This window comes from Manacus candei, unplaced genomic scaffold (assembly GCF_025592945.1).
Source record: "Manacus candei isolate 608988 ecotype Guabito, Panama unplaced genomic scaffold, ASM2559294v1 h1tg000091l, whole genome shotgun sequence".
Taxonomy (NCBI): Eukaryota; Metazoa; Chordata; class Aves; order Passeriformes; family Pipridae; genus Manacus; species Manacus candei.
This window is the reverse complement of record NW_026138139.1, coordinates 1-18198: the sequence shown is the minus strand read 5'-3', so window position 1 is coordinate 18198 and position 18198 is coordinate 1. Positions and strand designations below refer to the sequence as shown.

General features: G+C 43.5%; 1 protein-coding gene across 1 annotated transcript; it reads right to left on the bottom strand.

Moving 5' to 3' along the window:
• Nucleotides 1-1055: 1055 nt before the first annotated feature.
• On the bottom strand, nt 1056-15051 carry ETS2 (ETS proto-oncogene 2, transcription factor). Its single transcript, XM_051768005.1, has 10 exons — nt 14693-15051; nt 11348-11419; nt 8483-8603; nt 6782-6901; nt 6145-6345; nt 5509-5592; nt 4582-4824; nt 4155-4418; nt 3380-3498; nt 1056-1905 (listed from the first exon to the last, which is right to left on the bottom strand). Exons 2-10 carry the CDS (start codon nt 11417-11419, stop codon nt 1690-1692), a joined length of 1440 nt encoding a protein of 479 aa, XP_051623965.1. The 5' UTR covers nt 14693-15051; the 3' UTR covers nt 1056-1689.
• Between the last annotated feature and the right edge of the window lie 3147 nt (nt 15052-18198).

The following is an 18198-nucleotide window of genomic DNA, read 5'->3' as shown; positions in this document are numbered from 1 at the left end:
ATCTAAACACAGAGTGGTTGCACACATTTAGCTTGGCTCAAGCCCACCAGCCTATTCACTCTTGCAGTATTTTCTCCAATAACCTTAAATTCTGACTGGTTTGGGGTTTTTTGGGTTATTTTTTTCATCCTGCAGATGTTTTAGGTGAACAAGGGTTGAACCAATAAAAAATAAAGAAAGGAACTCCCTTGAAACTTTTCAAATGGAAAAGCACACACACCATTTTCTTTTCAAGAGGTTTTAATGAAGACTCATATTTTTAAACCTCTCACACTGTACAACAACATTTAAATGTACATCAAGCTCAGATAAAAAATAAAGCTTTCTTACAAAGTACGTTTTTCCAGTGATTTTTTTCCTTTTTTTTTTTTGCAGTAAAAATAGCTGCTACATAAAACCCTCCTGATCTTTGAAAAGGAGTCACAGTTATTTCCAAAAATAGAATTCATATTTTAATCATACAGAATAAACTGCAGGAAGAAGAGACAAGTGAACTGAAAAAATAAGGCTCGTATATAAATTTTTTTTTTTTGTTTAAAAGTACATGCATAGAAGTTGAAAAAACATATGCCATTTACAAAGAAAAAAAAAAGGTAATTTTATCCATATTCATATTTTCACTTTCAGTTATAGAAGAAACCACAAACAGGCCCTTTTATGTCCCAGAATACAACATTAGTTTCCTGTAAAAATGCCAAAGTGCACAAAGAATTGCCAGCTTTGGCAAAACTCTGAGCCAGCCCTCCCTCCCCCCACCCCCCAAATTCATGCATACTGAGCACTTCTGTTGTCTCTCAGGCCAATTAAATATTTGCAGAAGGTTGTATATCCTAGACAAACATGAAAAAAATCCCCCACATCTGATAAGTTTACATTCGTCCTATTTCAAAACCACACATACAATTAGTTTAATTTACACTATACAGTATCTGTTAAATAGGAACATTAGAGTTTCCAAAGGAATCACAGAATATATATATATATATATATATATATATATATAAACTCAATATTGAAATGGTATGATTTTCCTTCCCTTTCTGTTAAAGGGTGGGTTGTTTTTTTGTTGGGTTTTTTTTTTTGTTGTTAACAGTTGCTACATCTGGTTTCGGACACGGAGTGCTTATGTACCTGTGCAGCACATTCCTGGAGCAGTAATAACAACAATAACAATAATAATAAAACGTGCTTTAAAACAAAAGTACTATCGGTCTCCTCGCTGCTCGTTTTCAAATAAATTAGCTTTTCGTTTTTTAAATAAAGATGCAGCGATAACCTTAACGCGACAAAAGATGCACGACGCGAGACGTTAAGCGGTGACGGCGCCTTAAAAACATCTGAGCAACACCACTCCTGCTGCATCGCTGCTCTCTCACACCCCCAACCTTTGGTTTTAAAGCCACCCCTTTATTTCCAGGGCGGCGTTAAAGTAGCCAAAAACGCCTTCGGCGCGGCGGGAACGCCGCATCCCGGAGCGTTTTCCGTGTCCCCGCCGCAGATCCAGGGGGCTGCGCCGACCGACAACACCCAGAGGCCCAAAACCTCCCTCCGGCTCTCGCGCCCGCCGAGGTCCCGATTCCCCCAAGAGCGGCGTCCCGGCCGGAGCACAGGCGGGAGAACAGGCTCCCTTCCCACACGGAGTCCCCACACCAGGTGGTCTTTCCCCCCCTCTCTCCCCGGGCGGGGGGCTCAGTCCTCGGTGTCGGGCTGGACGCCCAGCATGGCGTGGAGCTCCTCGGCCGTGTAGCCCAGCAGGTTGTGGAGGTCGCAGACGAAGCGGTACACGTAGCGCTTGCCCGACGTCTTGTGGATGATGTTCTTGTCGTAGTAGTAGCGCAGGCCCCGGCTCAGCTTCTCGTAGTTCATCTTGGGCTTGTTTTTCCTCCTCCCCCACCGCCGGGCCACCTGAAAGGAAAGCCCAAAAAAAAAGGGTTTGTTAGAGTCGGGGTTTTCTGATAAACGCAGGTATTAAGGTCGTTTCCTCAGAGCGTTTCGTTTGCTTTGGGTGTCCTGGCCTTGGGTAGGGATTGGTGACCGACCCCACAACAGAATGTGCTCCGACTGCAACTTCAGGAGAAGAACTGGTGACCAACCCCACAACACAACATGCTCTGAGACAATTGTCATCAGCAACTTCAGGAGAAGAATTGATGTCCAACCCCACAACAGAATGTGCTCCAAGACAATTGTCAGCTGCAACTTCAGGAGAAGAACTGATGTCCAACCCCACAAGAGAACATGCTCCAAGAAAATTGTCAGCAGCAACTTCAGGAGAAGAACTGGTGACCAACCCCACAAGAGAACATGCTCCAAGACAATTGTCAGCTGCAACTTCAGCAGAAGAATTGATATCCAACCCCACAACAGAACATGCTCCAAGACAATTGTCAGCAGCAACTTCAGCAGAAGAACTGATGTCCAACCCCACAACAGAATGTGCTCCAAGATAACTGTCATCAGCAACTTCAGGAGAAGAACTGGTGACCAACCCCACAAGAGAACATGCTCCAAGACAATTGTCAGCTGCAACTTCAGGAGGAAGCGGCCGATAGCAAATGTCACTGAAAAGTGATACCAGTTTGAGGTGGATGGGCCAGAACGTGCTTGAGGAGACCAAATTTTAGAGGGATTTCAATGAAATCTCTTAAGGAATTTCTTAAGGGGAGTCACTGAATATCCCGAGCTGGAAGGGTCCCACAAGGATCATCAAAGTCCAACTCCTGGCCCTACACAGGACGACCCCAAAAATCACTGAATAACCCAAGTTATAAGGGTCCCACAAGGGTCATCAAAGTCTAACTGCCAACTCTGCATGGGACAACCCCCAGAATCACTCAATATCCCCAGACTGGAAGGGTCCCACAAAGGTCATCCATACACAACTCCTGGCCTTGCACAGGACAACCTCAAAAAAAAAATAAAAAAAAAAATCACTGAATATCTTGAGTTGGAAGCATCCCACAAGAATCAAAGTCCAACTTGTGGCCCTGCACAGGACAACCCTAAAAACCCAACCATTTGCCTGAGAGCATTGTCCAAAGACTTCTGGATCTCTAGCACATTGTCTGCTCCCTCAGGAAAACAGCATTTCACCACTGATTTGCTACTGAGCAGCACAGGATAGCTCTTTAACTGAGAGGTGAATGATATGAAGTTCCTTGGAGTTGTTTATCCCTCCTCCCTCTTTTTAATAAAAAGACATCAGTGGACTTTATATCCCACCTCTCAATAACATAACTTCCCCAGTGATAACAGTATCAGAAAATGAAAGTGCATCCTATTTATTTTTAATGACCAAAGTTATAAGTTCCTGAAATACTTCATTTCAGGTGGCAGTTCAGACCCTAAATCTTTTTGTTCACCACAATTAGCCACATACCTCATCTGGATCAGCAAGTTTAAATTCCCATCCATCTCCTGTCCAACTAATGAATGACTGACAGGACTTGTCAGTCAGTAATTCCAGCAGGAATTGCCACAGCTGTATAGGTCCACTGCCTGTTGGCAGAGAGAGGGAGAAACCATAATTAATACTTCTGCAAGCTCTCACCACAACCACGTGCATGTGACCAGACCCATATCACAGAATAGATCTTGTAATTACTCTGATTTATCTTTTCTTAAAAATCAGAAAGAAACCTAAGGTTTTGCTCTATAGTACAAACCTCCTAAACACGTTAAAATTAAAACAAGTCAGATTTTTCATGGAAACACAGGATTTGACTCAAGCTGGGTCTTTCCCTTTCATATGGATCCCTCATCCCTCACTCCCATCTCCCAACCAGCTGCATTTCAAGCTCCAGGGCTTGTCCTGCACTCCTTGGCTTGGCAAATGTTTTGGAGGACAAACCAATTTCAGCAAGGACTACGGGAATAAGGCTTTAGCAGGCAAGTCAACACCAGTGGAAATTCCCAAATGTGGGAGATTTTGTCCCAGTTTCCCTCTTTTTCAAACAGATCAACAAGTGTATTTGCTTTTCATGTGTCCTGACATACCTGCCTGTTCTTGCTGTGGGTGGATAATCCCATGAGGCTTTGTTGAGTGACATTTAAAACTGAAACTCTTCCTGACTAGTGGTCTCTACCCCCATGGCACACACTTATGGAGAATACTGATGTCACCTAAGGAGTGACCAGTTTGCTCCACAACTTACCAGTGAAGCCAGCCAGGATGGCTGCTGGTATAACTGGTTTCCCTTGCTCCACAGGATCGCTCCTTTCTTGAATATAGTCTTTGAAAGACATTGTAGGTTTGCTCAGGCACAAGGACTGGCTACAGTCATCCTCAAAACTCTCGTAGGATGGCACACGCTGTAAATCCACCAGGGAAGATTGGCTGTTCCAGGACTGCAACATGGAATCTGAGCTTTCATAGCTTTCTGCACCGCTGTCACTGGACTCGTGTTCTCTCAGCTTACCTTTATAAAATAAAAAAAATAAAAAAAATAAAAAATTGTGAATTGTTGGTGGTTTTTCCCCCTCCTTCTCAATCCACCCTGCATGTATAAATTATGCCAAGGAGCAAAACACATTCAGAACACGGCCCTGGACCAGCGTTTGTCATGCAAGATAACGACTCACCAGAATTATCCATCAGCAAATTCAGGTTGTTCCTTGGGAAATCCTGGTTTACTGTGCAGTAGTTCACACCAACAGCATCTGCTTGGGCTTTAGGGAACAATGAAAACTCTTGTTCTGGGTTGAGGAGATTCGGTGCTGTGGAAGTCTGACAGACGTCAGTCAGGAGGCTGGGTTTGGGATAACTGAGGGCTTTAGGGTATCCAGGCATTTGCATTCCATAGGAGTTCTGATCTACATTAACAGCTGAAAACAAGAAAGGAAAGAATTAGATTATTTTCCCTGCAGACCCTTAAACAAACTAATACACTAAATACACCAAATCAGATTCTGCAAATCTCCCTCCATAACCTGCCAGCCACAAATGCCTATTGTTTGTTCTCCAAGGAAACAACAGGGCTACAGGAAAAAGGGGGAAGTTTAAGGTGGTTTTAAGTAAGGCCCTCACCATTGAGTGGTATAATCAGGTTGAGCTGAAGATTGTGGTAGAATAAAATACAAAAATCAATCAATCTGAGGGAGCCAGCACTGCATCCCACACACTTCCAAAAGCTCTGCTGCACTTCCACAGCCTTTAAAAAGCCTCAACATAAAACTCTTGCTGCTTCCCAGTAAATGGTAGTTTTTGCCTCTGTTTTCTACAGATGGGAGTGGTCATTCTGCTCCACAGATGGAGGGTTTGGCATTCCAAGAGGAAATTTAATTTTCTCCAAGCCTTTGCTCTTCAAAAGATTTCCGATATAAATTAGATGACAATTAAACAATACAAGGAAAGAAGGCTGCAGCAATTGAACTCAAATGTTCTCCTCAAGCACAGGAACTATTCTGGTGCTTTTTGTTTTTACACTGGAATCTGTGACACCCTTAGAAGTAACTGAAAGATGTAAAAAAAAAATTAAAAAAAAATGGCAATTTCTAAAAAATACTTACTTAAGGAATTATTGCTGACCCAGTGAGGAACAGAGGTGAGATGAGAGTTCTCCACATACTGATCCTGTGTTTTCTCTTGGCTGTCTGGGGAGAGGAGAAAAAGGAAATTTGGGGTTATAGTTTTAAAGATATGACCTGTGTGCCAGAAAAAGCTTCTGAATCTTTTGAGTATTTTGGGATCAACACTCACAAAAGTTTTACTCACACAATATTGCATTCTTTCTCCTGACAGAAACCACCCCAAAATACCCAACCAACTTCCAATAGGCTTGAAAACCATCACACCAATTGAATTTTAACATAAAACTGGTAAACAACAATAATTGCAGTGTGTTTCAAGGTCCAACTCTTGGTTAACTGTTTTTTTTTTTAATGAGGTATTTACAGTGGTCTTAGGAGCTTAGGATACCTAAGCTCATTTATTTCAGTGATTTTTCCCAAATAAAACCTGACCACAATAGGTACTCAGCGTTGCATACCAAGGACATATTAACAGTTCAGATAATAGTAACCAAGTTTTACAGTTTATATGTAATAAAAGCTCTTAATAGTGAAACTGGTGTTGAGATAGGGTCCCATATCTGTTTCTGCCAACAGAGCCCTAAACCAAAAAGCTGTTTCTGGTTCTCTAACTACCTTTTATCATCTGTTCCAGGTGTTCCCACAGAATATCACCCACATAGTCAGGTGCCAGTTCCAGGAAACGCTCCTTGCCCAGGTTGCACAAGTCTTGGCCACTCATAAGAAACTGGTGGAAGTTCACATTTGCCAAGCTAAACTCATTGGTAGCCCATGAAAGCCACTGGCAAACTTGCTGTTCAGTCCACAGCCAGGGATCTGCAAGACAGAAAGGACATTTAGAGCATTTAGAGGCAAATCCTGACCTTTGCCAAATGATCTTCATTAGAGAGCCGTGAATTTAAAAAATAAATTTGTTTACACAAGTTACTTAGTTCCCAGCGAATTCAGAATGAATGTGTTCCTGAATTTAAAAACCCCACAGTCCTCTCTTTTCCTTCTGCATTCACTTGGATGTCCTCAGCATAGTTGATTCTCTCTCATGCTGCCAAAACATGAGCCCTCCATGCACCCTTTTTTAACACCAGCAAGCCTGGGCTTTCCAAGTCAAGCTGTGCCAGATTCACATAGGATCCATTCTTGTATTTCCTACTGACATCACCCTTTCTCTTTTCAAAGAGCTGCTATTCAGCCTCCCCCTTTAGCATTAAAAAAAAAAAAGAAAAAGGGTTCTTATAAATAGCAAAACACTTACTATTTGGGATACCCAGCCGACACTGTTCCTTTGTGAAACCACTGAAAGTATCTTTCAAGGCCTGACTCATCACAGCCTTGCTGCATGGGGTTAACAGAGGCAATTCACAGTTGTTGGACTCTGGGAGAAAGAAAAGGGGTGGAGGGGAGAAAAAGATGCATTACATTTTAAGCCAGTGGAAGAAGACATGGGTTTTTGCCATTTGAAGCATTAAAAAAGAGATGTTGGAAAGTCAGTGTTTTAAAACCAGAGCCAAACAGCACAGATCCACTTCCTAAAATCTCTGTGCTACTCATTTGATAAGATTGAATCACTAATTGGAGCTTTGCAGCTTTCCATGACATAGATGATCCTTATTTACTCTTAGTACTTATATAAAGTGCCTTCATTGCAGGGAAACTTCACTGTTATTTTTTGGGTGGTGTTTTTAAGGAAATAAGACTGCTTATTCCTATTTTGCCACCTACAATTTGACCCCAGATTTCTTTATAACTCCAGTCTTCAATTAGTTTGAGAGCTAAACAACTGACAGGAAGGTTGTGGAGAGCCAGTCTGCACCATTTAACTCTCTATTTCAGACCTTTCCATGCATCTCTCCATCACCCAAGGACATGGTTCAACAGATTTTTCTATCATCTGAACCAAACAAGTGTGACTGGTAACAAGCTGGTACCCAGAGGGCAAATAGTGGAACAGAACACCATTAAATACCAGCATAAATCACTAATCCACTTAACTGATCCTTAAATGTACAAGTAGATCTCATTTTAAGGCCAAATTTGGCTTCCACTCAGTGTTTCATGTTGGGCAATTTTCACCAGAAGATGCCTCATTTTATCACAGAATGGTTTGGGTTGGAAGGGACCTTAGAGCTCATCCAGTTCCACCCCCTGCCATGGGCAGGGACACCTTCCACCAGCCCAGGTTGCTCAGAGCTCTGTCCAACCTGGCCTGGGACACTTCCAGGGATGAGTTTCTGCAGCTCTTTGAGCTCCCAGACTATCTACAGGCTCCACTTGACCCAGCCTGTGCTTAACTTCTGTCTTTACCACACCCTTCCTAATATCTGCTGGGACTTGCTTTGCTGACCAGAGCAGGTGACTGATTAAAATCACATCAGAACAAAGCACGTGTGGTTTTCTGAGGTTTGGGGTTTGTTTTTCCCTTCCCTAAGGGGAGATAAAAGCAGCATCAGGTAAAATATCCACATTTTGGACAAAGCTTCCTGTTTTGTCAGGCATTTTAGGGGAGGATTTGTAGAGAGCTCTTGGTAAATACTGTCCTACACACAAATAAAAGCCATAAAATCCGTAAACATCTCCATCTCATTTTTTTATGGTATGGAATAAAATATAATGGGATTTAACACCAGAGGGTCAAAAAAAGGAGCTTGCAGAATACTTGCATCTTAATTACGGTTGAGATGTTGCAAGTTTGAAAACACACAAAACTTTTTTAAGGTTTTTAAACTCTCAGTTCTACTTTAACACTGAATCCCAGTTCTTATTCCCTTTCAGCACAGAGAACAGCAACTATCCACAAAGCAACCCACGTGATAGAACACAGGAGTCTGTGCACTTAAACCACTACTTTCTAGGGAAACCCATGTTGCACTTGTAAAAGTACAGCCAGGAAGTGTCAGTTAGACCCCTCAAACTCCTGACCTGCCGACCAGGCTAAAGGAACAGAACGAAGAGTTACCATAAGAAGTGGAATCAAACCCCGTTGGCACTTCTTGAAGCGTCTGGTCTTCGTTCAGGGAGAAAAAATACCCGGCAAAAAGAGCATTCGAGCTGTCAAAGGTGTCAAACGCCGGCTGGCGCTGCAGGGGAACACAACAAACCAAAGGCAACGTCAGCATTTCGCTCCAGAAGGGAGAACTTCACTGCTAGGAAGTGTCTGGGCTGGGTTTCCTAGATTTGGAGATCAAGAACTTGTGCTTTTGAAAGGGAACCACAATGAGGGCGCAGCTTCTTGTACGTGGATAAAACCCAGCCACCAGCACGGGGTGGGGGGATGTTCTGCAGGTTACAGTGAAGCCAAATAAGGATATTCTTAGTTTTCCTGGAATTGAGGCTTTTAACAATAGAGAATGCATGTGTGTGTGTATACATATATATATATATATATATATATGTATTTATTTCCAGGTAAATTTTAAAGAAATCCTCATTTCCTTAACCCTTTAAATTGACTATCCACTTAATAGCAGAGGCAGGAGCAGTAAATTATAGGAAAACAACTGCCAGGGCAAGACCTACAGTAGGTTTATGCAGCTTTCTTTTGTAGAAAAAAAAAAAAAAAAAAAGGAAAAAAATTAATCTGAACCACATCACTTGAAACTATACAGCCAGCTTAAAAGGACTTGGGGAAAGATGTTACTCCTTTGCTGAGATTTTTATATTTCTGAGTTACTGGTTTTGCAGTATTTTGAAGTCTTTCAAGTGCTCAGTGAAATGCTTCCAGTTTCATTATCCAGAAAGGGATAAACAGGACTGATAAAAGTGTTCCAGATAAAAAGGGGATTCTATTGTTATATTGACAGCATTCAATAAATATTGTTATATTTTGAACACTTCAATCCCTTCAACCTGACACATGTGCCAACTGTGTGTGCTGGAACTACTGGTACCTTATTAGATCCCCCATCCACTTAGTCTTTGGGGGGCAGAAAGAATGTTAAGAGAGGCGGAAATAATTTCAAAAAACAACTTATGCAACTTCCCTGTTAGTCACAAAGAACCCATATCTGCAATATCTTGAGGCACACATGGATACAAGTTGCCACTGAGATTTTTAAAAGCACCTGAGGACGGAACATTGTTCTGGAAAACCACAGCCTGCTCATGGCAGCTACTGCAGCTCAGGGAGCTGGAGACAAACTTGCTTCTTTGTTTTAGGCAAACACTTGGTTTGGCAGTTCATGCCAAAGGAGAGGATTTAGCAGAGGACAGGGCAAAGATTTTTGAGGGCAGCAATGCAAAAAGTGATCTGAACTGCGTTCCTGGAACAGCAAACAAGCGTTAATGTTCCTCCACAATCCCAAACTTTTCATGCCACCACAACCAGGATCACACCTTGGCTAAAGGTTCAGAAACCTCCTTGGCCAGCAGAGACAAATTGTGTGCCTTTGGTTCAGGTGCCCCCCCAGGCAAAGGCAGAGCCAACCCCAACTGTATAAAACAAGTTAATAAGAGCTGCCAAATCTGCCGGTAAAAGATTCTTTATACATTACTAGATAAAAGCACTGAGTCATCACCAGCACCTCAAAGAAAGGGCAAGTTCTTTCAACACAATCTGGAAACTCCTGCATTTTGTGTAAATAGCTGACCCTTATCCTGAGTCACTGGAAAAAATGCTGTGGCATGTGAATGAGTAAAATCCATACCATGCTAGTCTCATATTTCAAAAAGGAGAAGATTAATGTTTAAGCAGGTTCTTGATTTAATAGTAGTAAAAAGGGGAAAATAGTGTAGAATAAAGTCTGCTTGTTCTATCAGTTATGCAACTCTTTTAATTGGCCTTTTAACCTAAGAGTAATTATTACAGAATTAAATAAATGTGAACAGCTACAAAATAGTAAAATACAGGTCTCTACTTTGACTCAATTCTGTGATAACTGAATAACTGCTTAAAACAACCACTGTGTTACAGAGCACACGGCTGCTAAATTGGGGGATCTCTTGGATTGTACTGTTGCTGTGAGGAGGAGAAAAAAAGCTAAGAGGGGACACAAAACAGCAGAGCAGTCAGCACACCAGTCTCACTGACTGATTCCTCAAAACATGGACATTCCTCAAAATTAATGAGAGCCAAAAGTGTATCCCTAACCTTTATTTGGTTTACATCAATCAGTGCTGTGTGAAAAACTGACACTGGGATTAAAATGCAACTTGCAGGAATGGGGAGGAGGGAAGCCCTTAAATGCTGAATCTTTACAGTTTGCTGCTCATTTGACCTCAGTTTGTAAATCCCTCTCAAAACAAGATAACAGACACAGTCTCTCTAAAGGTAAAATATATTTCATAAGTATCTTTGTTTTCTCACAATGTAATGGATTCCCATTAGTAACAGTTGCAAGTAGTAAGTGAATAACCTGCTTTTATTCCATACAATGCTTGGGAATTTACCAAACCCAACCAGTCCTATCAGAACAGCCCTCTGCCAGTCTTAAAGTTAAACACAAAGGCCACCCCTGGTGCCCATCCTTTAACCTTTATTTAAGCCCAGGTTCCACCACCACCAACGAATTTGAGCTCAGTCCTTACCTACCTCTCATTTTCAAAATCTTAGGATTTAGGGAAGAGAGAGAGGGAGCCTCCTTGGGGAAGAGGGTTGAGGGGGCAAGATTTACACCTTCCTATTTCAGTTCTGCTTTTCACACCTCTGTGGAACTCAGGGGGAATACTGTGGAAGATGAGAGGGTACAAGGTTTCAGTTAAAACCTGTGTTGCCCTTCAGTTAAAACCTGGCTTATCCAATTCCTGTGCAATAAGAACACAATAAGTTCATCAGCTGGGAGATGCCCCAGGCGGGTTTAGGAGGTGACAACTCAGGAGAACTCACCTTGAGCATTCCTCTGTACATGTTCGACACAGGAGCTACTTGATCCATGTTCCTGAGCCCAAAATCACTCATCTGAAAAAATGAGAGGGGTCACATGAAAAAAAACACTGCCATGTAGGAAGCAAGCAGACGTGAACAGATGTATCCGACTGCTCCAGCGCAGACCACGGAACAGCTCACGGAATGAGACACAGGCAAAGCTTTCCTCCTCATTGCCAACATCCCAACCACACAGGGCACAGTTCCCATCCTGCTTTCAAAGCAGCTTTTTAACTGGAAGAGCTTTCACAAAGATTCTGCTAAGTCTGAAAAGCCCACAGAATTCCTTTGCCCACCGAGTATCTATTTCCTTGGACCTTTTCCAGCTCTCACCCATTATCTTCAGCCTTCAGCTTTGTGTTATTTTTGCTTACTGTATTCCCACTCACAGGCCATGATTCACTTCGGATTTTGGCTTTCAAAGGGAAGGAAGAGGAGTGACAGTGATACACCTTCACCTACTGCATTCACCTCTCTCACCCCTTTCTGAATAATCATTGAAGCCAATACTCAGCACCAGGAACCTCCTGCCTTTACCAGGCAGAGCATCTCCAAACCATGTTATCTCGGCACAATTTCTAAACACAGGATTACCATATTTATAAAAGCTCTAGAGGGCCTAAGTTTTAATTGAAATGGGTTTACACAGTAAAACACCCTTTTTAAAGAGCTGATAATGAGACCACTGTCAGTATGTTGATGCCATTGAAGTCAAAGCTTTATCATATTGCCCTTATTACCAGGAATAGGGTTGTGAGAGGCCTGTGTAACTTGTTCTCCCATACATCACTTAAGGAAAAGAGTGATAAGACTCATATCCTCTTACTGACCTATGGGAGAGATGAAACATAAGGAATAAAGCCAGTTTTATGGCCTATTGTTCAGGTTTATTGTGATGCTGCAATTCAGGTGTCAGGAATGATACCTTATCAGGCTACACTCTCAACAATTTTCCTTCCCCTTTTTCACAGCATTGGGCTAAATTCTCCTGCTCCCCAAAAACTTCCTGCAAACATGCACTTGTATTTAAATAGTCACATAAGACACTATCAAGACTTCCACAAAACTGTGATCACTTATTACAAGCCAGTTCTCCCATTAGCCATGTTACCACAAGGCAAAAAAGTAAATACAATCTTAAATTCAGAGAGAGGTGGCAAATCAGGAGCTTAACAAAATAAGCCCAGCTTGTTAAAAATGACAAGACACTCAAAAGCTGTCCATGTAAATAGGGAGGGAAATAAAAACATTCAACAGCCAATGACAAGGAGCCCTTTCATCCTCTTAAACAGCTGATCACTTGAAAATAAAAAATAGGAAAATAACAAAAATAACATGAGTCCTTAACCTGAAAGGCCTATTTCAACTTCACTGTTATCAGACAGCAGTATCAGGCTTGTAATTGAAATAAAATAAGACTTTGAAAAGAACATTCAATAACATTAGCCAAAAAGTGCAATCTACTGAATGATGTTTTTTACCTCAAACAGCACGTACAAATATTTGATCTAAATTACACATCTCATTGAGCAGCAAAGAATTTTACACAGCATGAGTCTCACTCAGCAAGCATCCTAATCTGTTCATTAAATTTGCCACAGTTTAAACAACTGTTTATCCTTGTGTTCGGCTTCTAAAAAAATATACAGCGATTTTTAACACCCTTCCGTTTTTGCTTTTGAATTCTGCTCTGGTGTCCGGGGATAACTGGCTGTAAGCCTGAGAGATTTGAGAGTATCTGGGAAGATATTTTATGTATATTCAGCAAGTTTAGGTCTGATCCCCGGCTAGGGCTAGAAATAAGATTTCTGGCACTTGTGTGCAATTCTGACCTCTCCAACAAATCCTGTCAGGCATTTTCCCGTTGACTAAAAAGACTGGGATACTCTCCTCCCTGGCTTTTTTGTTTGTTTGTTTGTTTTTTTAAGAGATGTTTAGGGTCCTAAGACAAAAGGTTTATACCAAGTGTTCATTCCACGGCATTGCTCATTAACCCAAGTCCCTGTTTCTCCATGCTAGGCTGCTCCATGGCCTTGCTGGAAGGAAAGCTTTGGAAAAACTAGACCAGTCGACTACCATATGAAGATCCTCAGCGTGTTTTGCAACACTCCAGTTTTCCTCCTCCGACCAAGTATCTGAATCAAAGGAATTTCTGTATCGTTTGCTCATCGCACACCAGCTTTCTCCCATCTGCAGCACAAATTCCCAGCCCCGAGATACGGAACCCTTGCGGAGTTCTCGACGGGCAAGCAGAGCTGAAAAGGCACCACGGATTTTCACGGCACAGAGGGTTAAAATCTGGCTTTCTGCTGGGCTTAGAAAGCTCCTGTTTAAGTTCAGAAAACACTCCGGTGTGACTGGGCCTCACCTCCAGCTCCTCCACTAATGCTGATGACTGCTGCTTGCCAGCTATAATTGGTTTAACTGGCAGGACACCTTCTTCAACACCCCCGCATAGCTGAGTGGGTGAACCAGAACAGGGTCAACAGGATCAGGCACTTATTAACTAATACTCCTGAATTCTGATCGCCTTCTTTTCAGCAACAGCCAGGTGCTTGCCCACAGCTGGATTCAGCTGGGAAGCATCCACATGGAGAACCGAGGCGTGCTGGTGCCCTCAATGTATCTAATGTACCTCCACTGTTATTTTTCCTTGAGGTTTTTATACATATACACATATTTTTGGAGGAGGGAAGGGTGCGGATAATGTGTCTGGTTGTCGTTTTTTCTTCTAAATAGCAATTTTTTCAGATAAAAAAAAAAAAACCCAAAACCAAACAACCAAACAAAACCAAAACCACAGCTCCCTAGCAATAGCTTAGGATCCAACCGGAGCACCGATTCCCCGCGCAGCCCCCGAGCTCCCCAAGCGGGAGATAGCCGGGAGCCGGCATGACTTCTCGCACACATGACACACTTCGCCCACATGAAAGTTCGATGGGGGAGATCACACAGCCCAACGTTTTTTTTTTTTTCGAGTCCCTTTAAAGTACTAACCAAATCCAGAGCGCGCTGCCCATTAACCCCTTCCTGCCGGCTCCCCTCCGCCAGCCCGCAGCTCCACCATCGCCGCCGGGGGAGGCCGATCAGGGGGCCCGGGGGATGCGGGGGCTGTGATGGGCATCCCCGGGGGGGACGCGGAGACCACCGGGAGGCCGCGGAGACCCTTCGGCAGAGGCGCGATCCCTCCGGCGTGGAAGGGGTCGGGGCGCTCGGACGTGGAAGGGGTCGCACCGACGAGCCTCCCCCCTTCCTCTCTCCCTCCTCTCCCCTTGCCTTCCCTCCCCGCGGCCGCCCCCGCCTCACCTGGCCCCCGATATCCCGGCGCTCCCGCGCGTCGCTCCCGGGGAGGCGGCACCGGCACCGCGCACACGGCGAGAGTCCAAAACAACGAGGCGCCGGGAGCCAAAATATCCTCGATGTGGCCGCGCCGGCCAACAACAACAGCAGCGGCGGGGCCGATCCCGGCGGAGAGTCCCGGAGAAGGCGGAGGGGCGGGAGCAGGGAGGGCAGGCGGGTGCCCGGCGGTGCGTGGGCGCTGCCGGCCGAGCCGCGCTGGTGCCCCGGCCCGCGGCGCTGCGCTGATGCTGCGCTGATGCTGCGCTGGTTCCCCGCTGATGCTCGGCCGGTGCCTCCCCGCTCTGTGCCGCCCTCCCGCCCTCGCAGCGGCTCTTCAGCGGGCGGGGGGAGGTGGCAGGACCCGCCTCCCCGCAAGCCCGGCCCCTCCGCTTGTTGTCGTGGCCGCCGCCGCTGCCGCTGGTACCGACGCGGCCCCGCCGGCTCCGTGATGCCGAGGGGGGAAAGGGGCAGTTTTGTCTCGTGCGGAGAGGCGGATATTATTTTATCTTTCTTTTTTTTTTTTTTTTTCTTTTAAGCGAGATAATTCGTGCTGGACTTTTTTTTTTTTTTTCCCGTGCTTTGTTTTTAATTAGTGCCTCTCTCCGCGCGAGATGGATGAGATTAGGAGAGTTAACCCCTGAAAATCCGAGTATCTGTATAAATAGTCTCTTTGGGCATTAGCAGGAATTACTTCACAGAAAGGGTAATTAGAAATTCCGGTGTCTGATGTCTAATCACCCTTGGAGCGACGTGGTCTAGTGGAAGGTGTCCCTGCCCACGGTGGGGGAGTTGGAACTGGGTGATCTTGAAGGTCTCCTTTCAACCCAAACCATTCCATGATTCTATTATTTTATAATTCTGTGATTTTATGAAGGGGCTACCCAGGGAGGTGGTGGAGTCCCCATCCCTGGGGGTGTCCAAGGAATGACTGGACGTGGCACTCAGAGCTCAGTTCTGCTTGACAAGGTGGGGATTGATCCAAGTTTGGGATGGATAACCTCAGAGATCTTTTTCAACCTAAGTGATTCTGTGATTCTGTGATTTCCATAAGTAAACTATGACACTTGGAACTGTGGAACTTCAGGGATTATGTCATGTTGCACCTTCCACAATTATTTTGGGGAGTTCTTAATATAAACGAGATGCGATGTGAAAGCTTCAGCCTGTGAATCTCAGATCCTGTGAAACAGAGTTGGCGTTCCTCACACCTTGAGGAAAATTTGGTGGCCCTTGGAAAGCTGCAAGGAGCTCAATGACACAAAAAATATGAAGTAGCTTTCTGTTAACATTTATTTTGTTAAATTGAGTTCCCCCTGAGGGGTTGGAGTGACTCGTTGGAAGGGGCAAGGGTGGCTTTTCTTAGGTTGGAGCCACCTAATTTTTCTGATTCTCTTGCCATGTTACCCACAACTGACTTATTATATATCCTAATAATTACTTTGGGTGTATTCAAACAAGGGGATCCATGTGTGCTGCCCAGATCCCTGGCCTGGCTGTCCACTGGAGCCACAGTTTCTTTTTGCTTCCTCCTCGACTTCTCTGCATTTTCAGTCAACATCAGGGATCCAAACTGCACTTAGAGAGCTGTTCTTTAAGCTTGCTGTCATACCTTGCTTTATTTAAACTACCTCCCATTTCAAATGAACACTTGTGTCACAGGGTTGTAACTTTCCTTGTAATAGGAGCCCACCAACTGCTACTTCTCAGTTCCTCACCAGATTTCAATGGATCCTTTATCTTTACCTGCAGATATTTTTGTCATTAAAAAGCCACAGTTTCTTGTGCAGTTGTCAGGGCTCCCTCTTATATTTCCCAGATATTTCTGTCTGCAGCAAAAGCTGGACCATACAAGTTGTTACCCCAGAGTAAGATTCTTTAGTATTTCCTTCAAACTCTTCAGAAAACTTTCTCTGTAGAGAAGTGGGATATATTTCACTCCTCAGGGTCAAATGTTACCAGGAAAATTGTGACAAGTCTACTCTGAGAGACTTAAAAAAGTGTCTTGATTATGCCAATGACATTTCTTACTTCAGGAGAGTCCTGATCTAATAAAGCAACATCTGTTATAATCCTTAGGGAAACCATTAAAAACTATATGTCAGCTGCATAGCAATTTTAATTATAACACTGACAAAAACAATTATGACACCCTTTATATAGGGGAAACAGCTGTCAGAAAGATAAGATGAAAGGCTGGGAGTTATTTATTTCTTGCTAAATTAACATTCTGGGACCCAGAGCAAAATTATTAACCCAGCCATATTTTGCTCTACTGAAGTGCCTTATTTTTAGAGAAATTCTTCTTATGTAAGAGCATTTAATTTCTTTAAATAATACTTACTGTTGGTATACAAATAGACTGTTGCTCCATTAGAAGTGGTATGTGCTTAGTGAGCACATGATGTATGAGGAGGGGCTGGGTTTCATTAGTTTGGAGAAAAAAAAAAGCAGGCTAATGGGGAATCTCATTGCTATTTTCAACTACTTAATGGGAGGTTAGAGCAAGGAAAGAGCCAGACTCTTCCAGAAGTGCACAGTGGCAGCAGGGAAAATGCCAATTTGATATTTGGAAATGAATGTTCCCAGTGTGAGTGAAAGCTCTGTCTGTGGGAGTCTCTGATCGTGACTGGCCAAAGCAGAAGGTCAGAACTGAGACCTGCAACTTTCCTCTCCAGCCTGAGCTACTCTATAATTCTGTGATCCCTCTGCTCATTCACAAAATGTAACATTTTTAAGCTAGAGAGTCAAAGGAAAAATGACTTTGCTTTGGTTTTGGTTCTATTTTAGGAATTGTCCATCCTCCTCACAATTTCTTTAGCTCTTGCCCATGTTTTTATTTTTCCTGCATGTGTTGTCACACTGTCAGCCAGAGACAAAAGGGGGAATTTTGTATCAACTTAAGAAAAACTATGGAATCAGCATCTAGCTTCAAATTTTTGAGATTTTGTTGCTGTTGTTGTTGTTGTTGTGGCAGATCTACTGGTGCTTTATTCTTTTTTAGCAGGGAAAACTGATGGTACTCAAGAGTAAAGTGGCTAGAAAGGGAAAAGGAAAGAAAAGGGACAAAGACTAAAGAACAACATGTTGCAAAGTCCCCTTTTCTGTGGTAGCCCAGATAAATAAGGCTTTTTTTCAGTCCTTCTTGCTTGTAATTTTTTGGGTTGAATGAGGACCCACACTGCAAGTGAGTGCTAAGGAGTTATTTCTGCTTTTTTAACTCTCTTTCTCTGCAGTGGTGTCTCAGAAATAAGCTGAGAAACTACATAAGAAATAAGTAGAGAAATAAGGTAAAGGAACTTGTTAGTTTTTTTTTTTCTTTTAATACCTAAGAACGTGGCATTTTGGCCTGGAAGCAATGGATGATTGTCCAAGGAGGGGGTCATTTGGCCCCGTATTTCTGATTTGAGCAGCTGCAAAGCTGAATTGTGGGTTCCTTGGAGGCAAAGAGCAGCAGCTGATGGTCGGGGCATCCC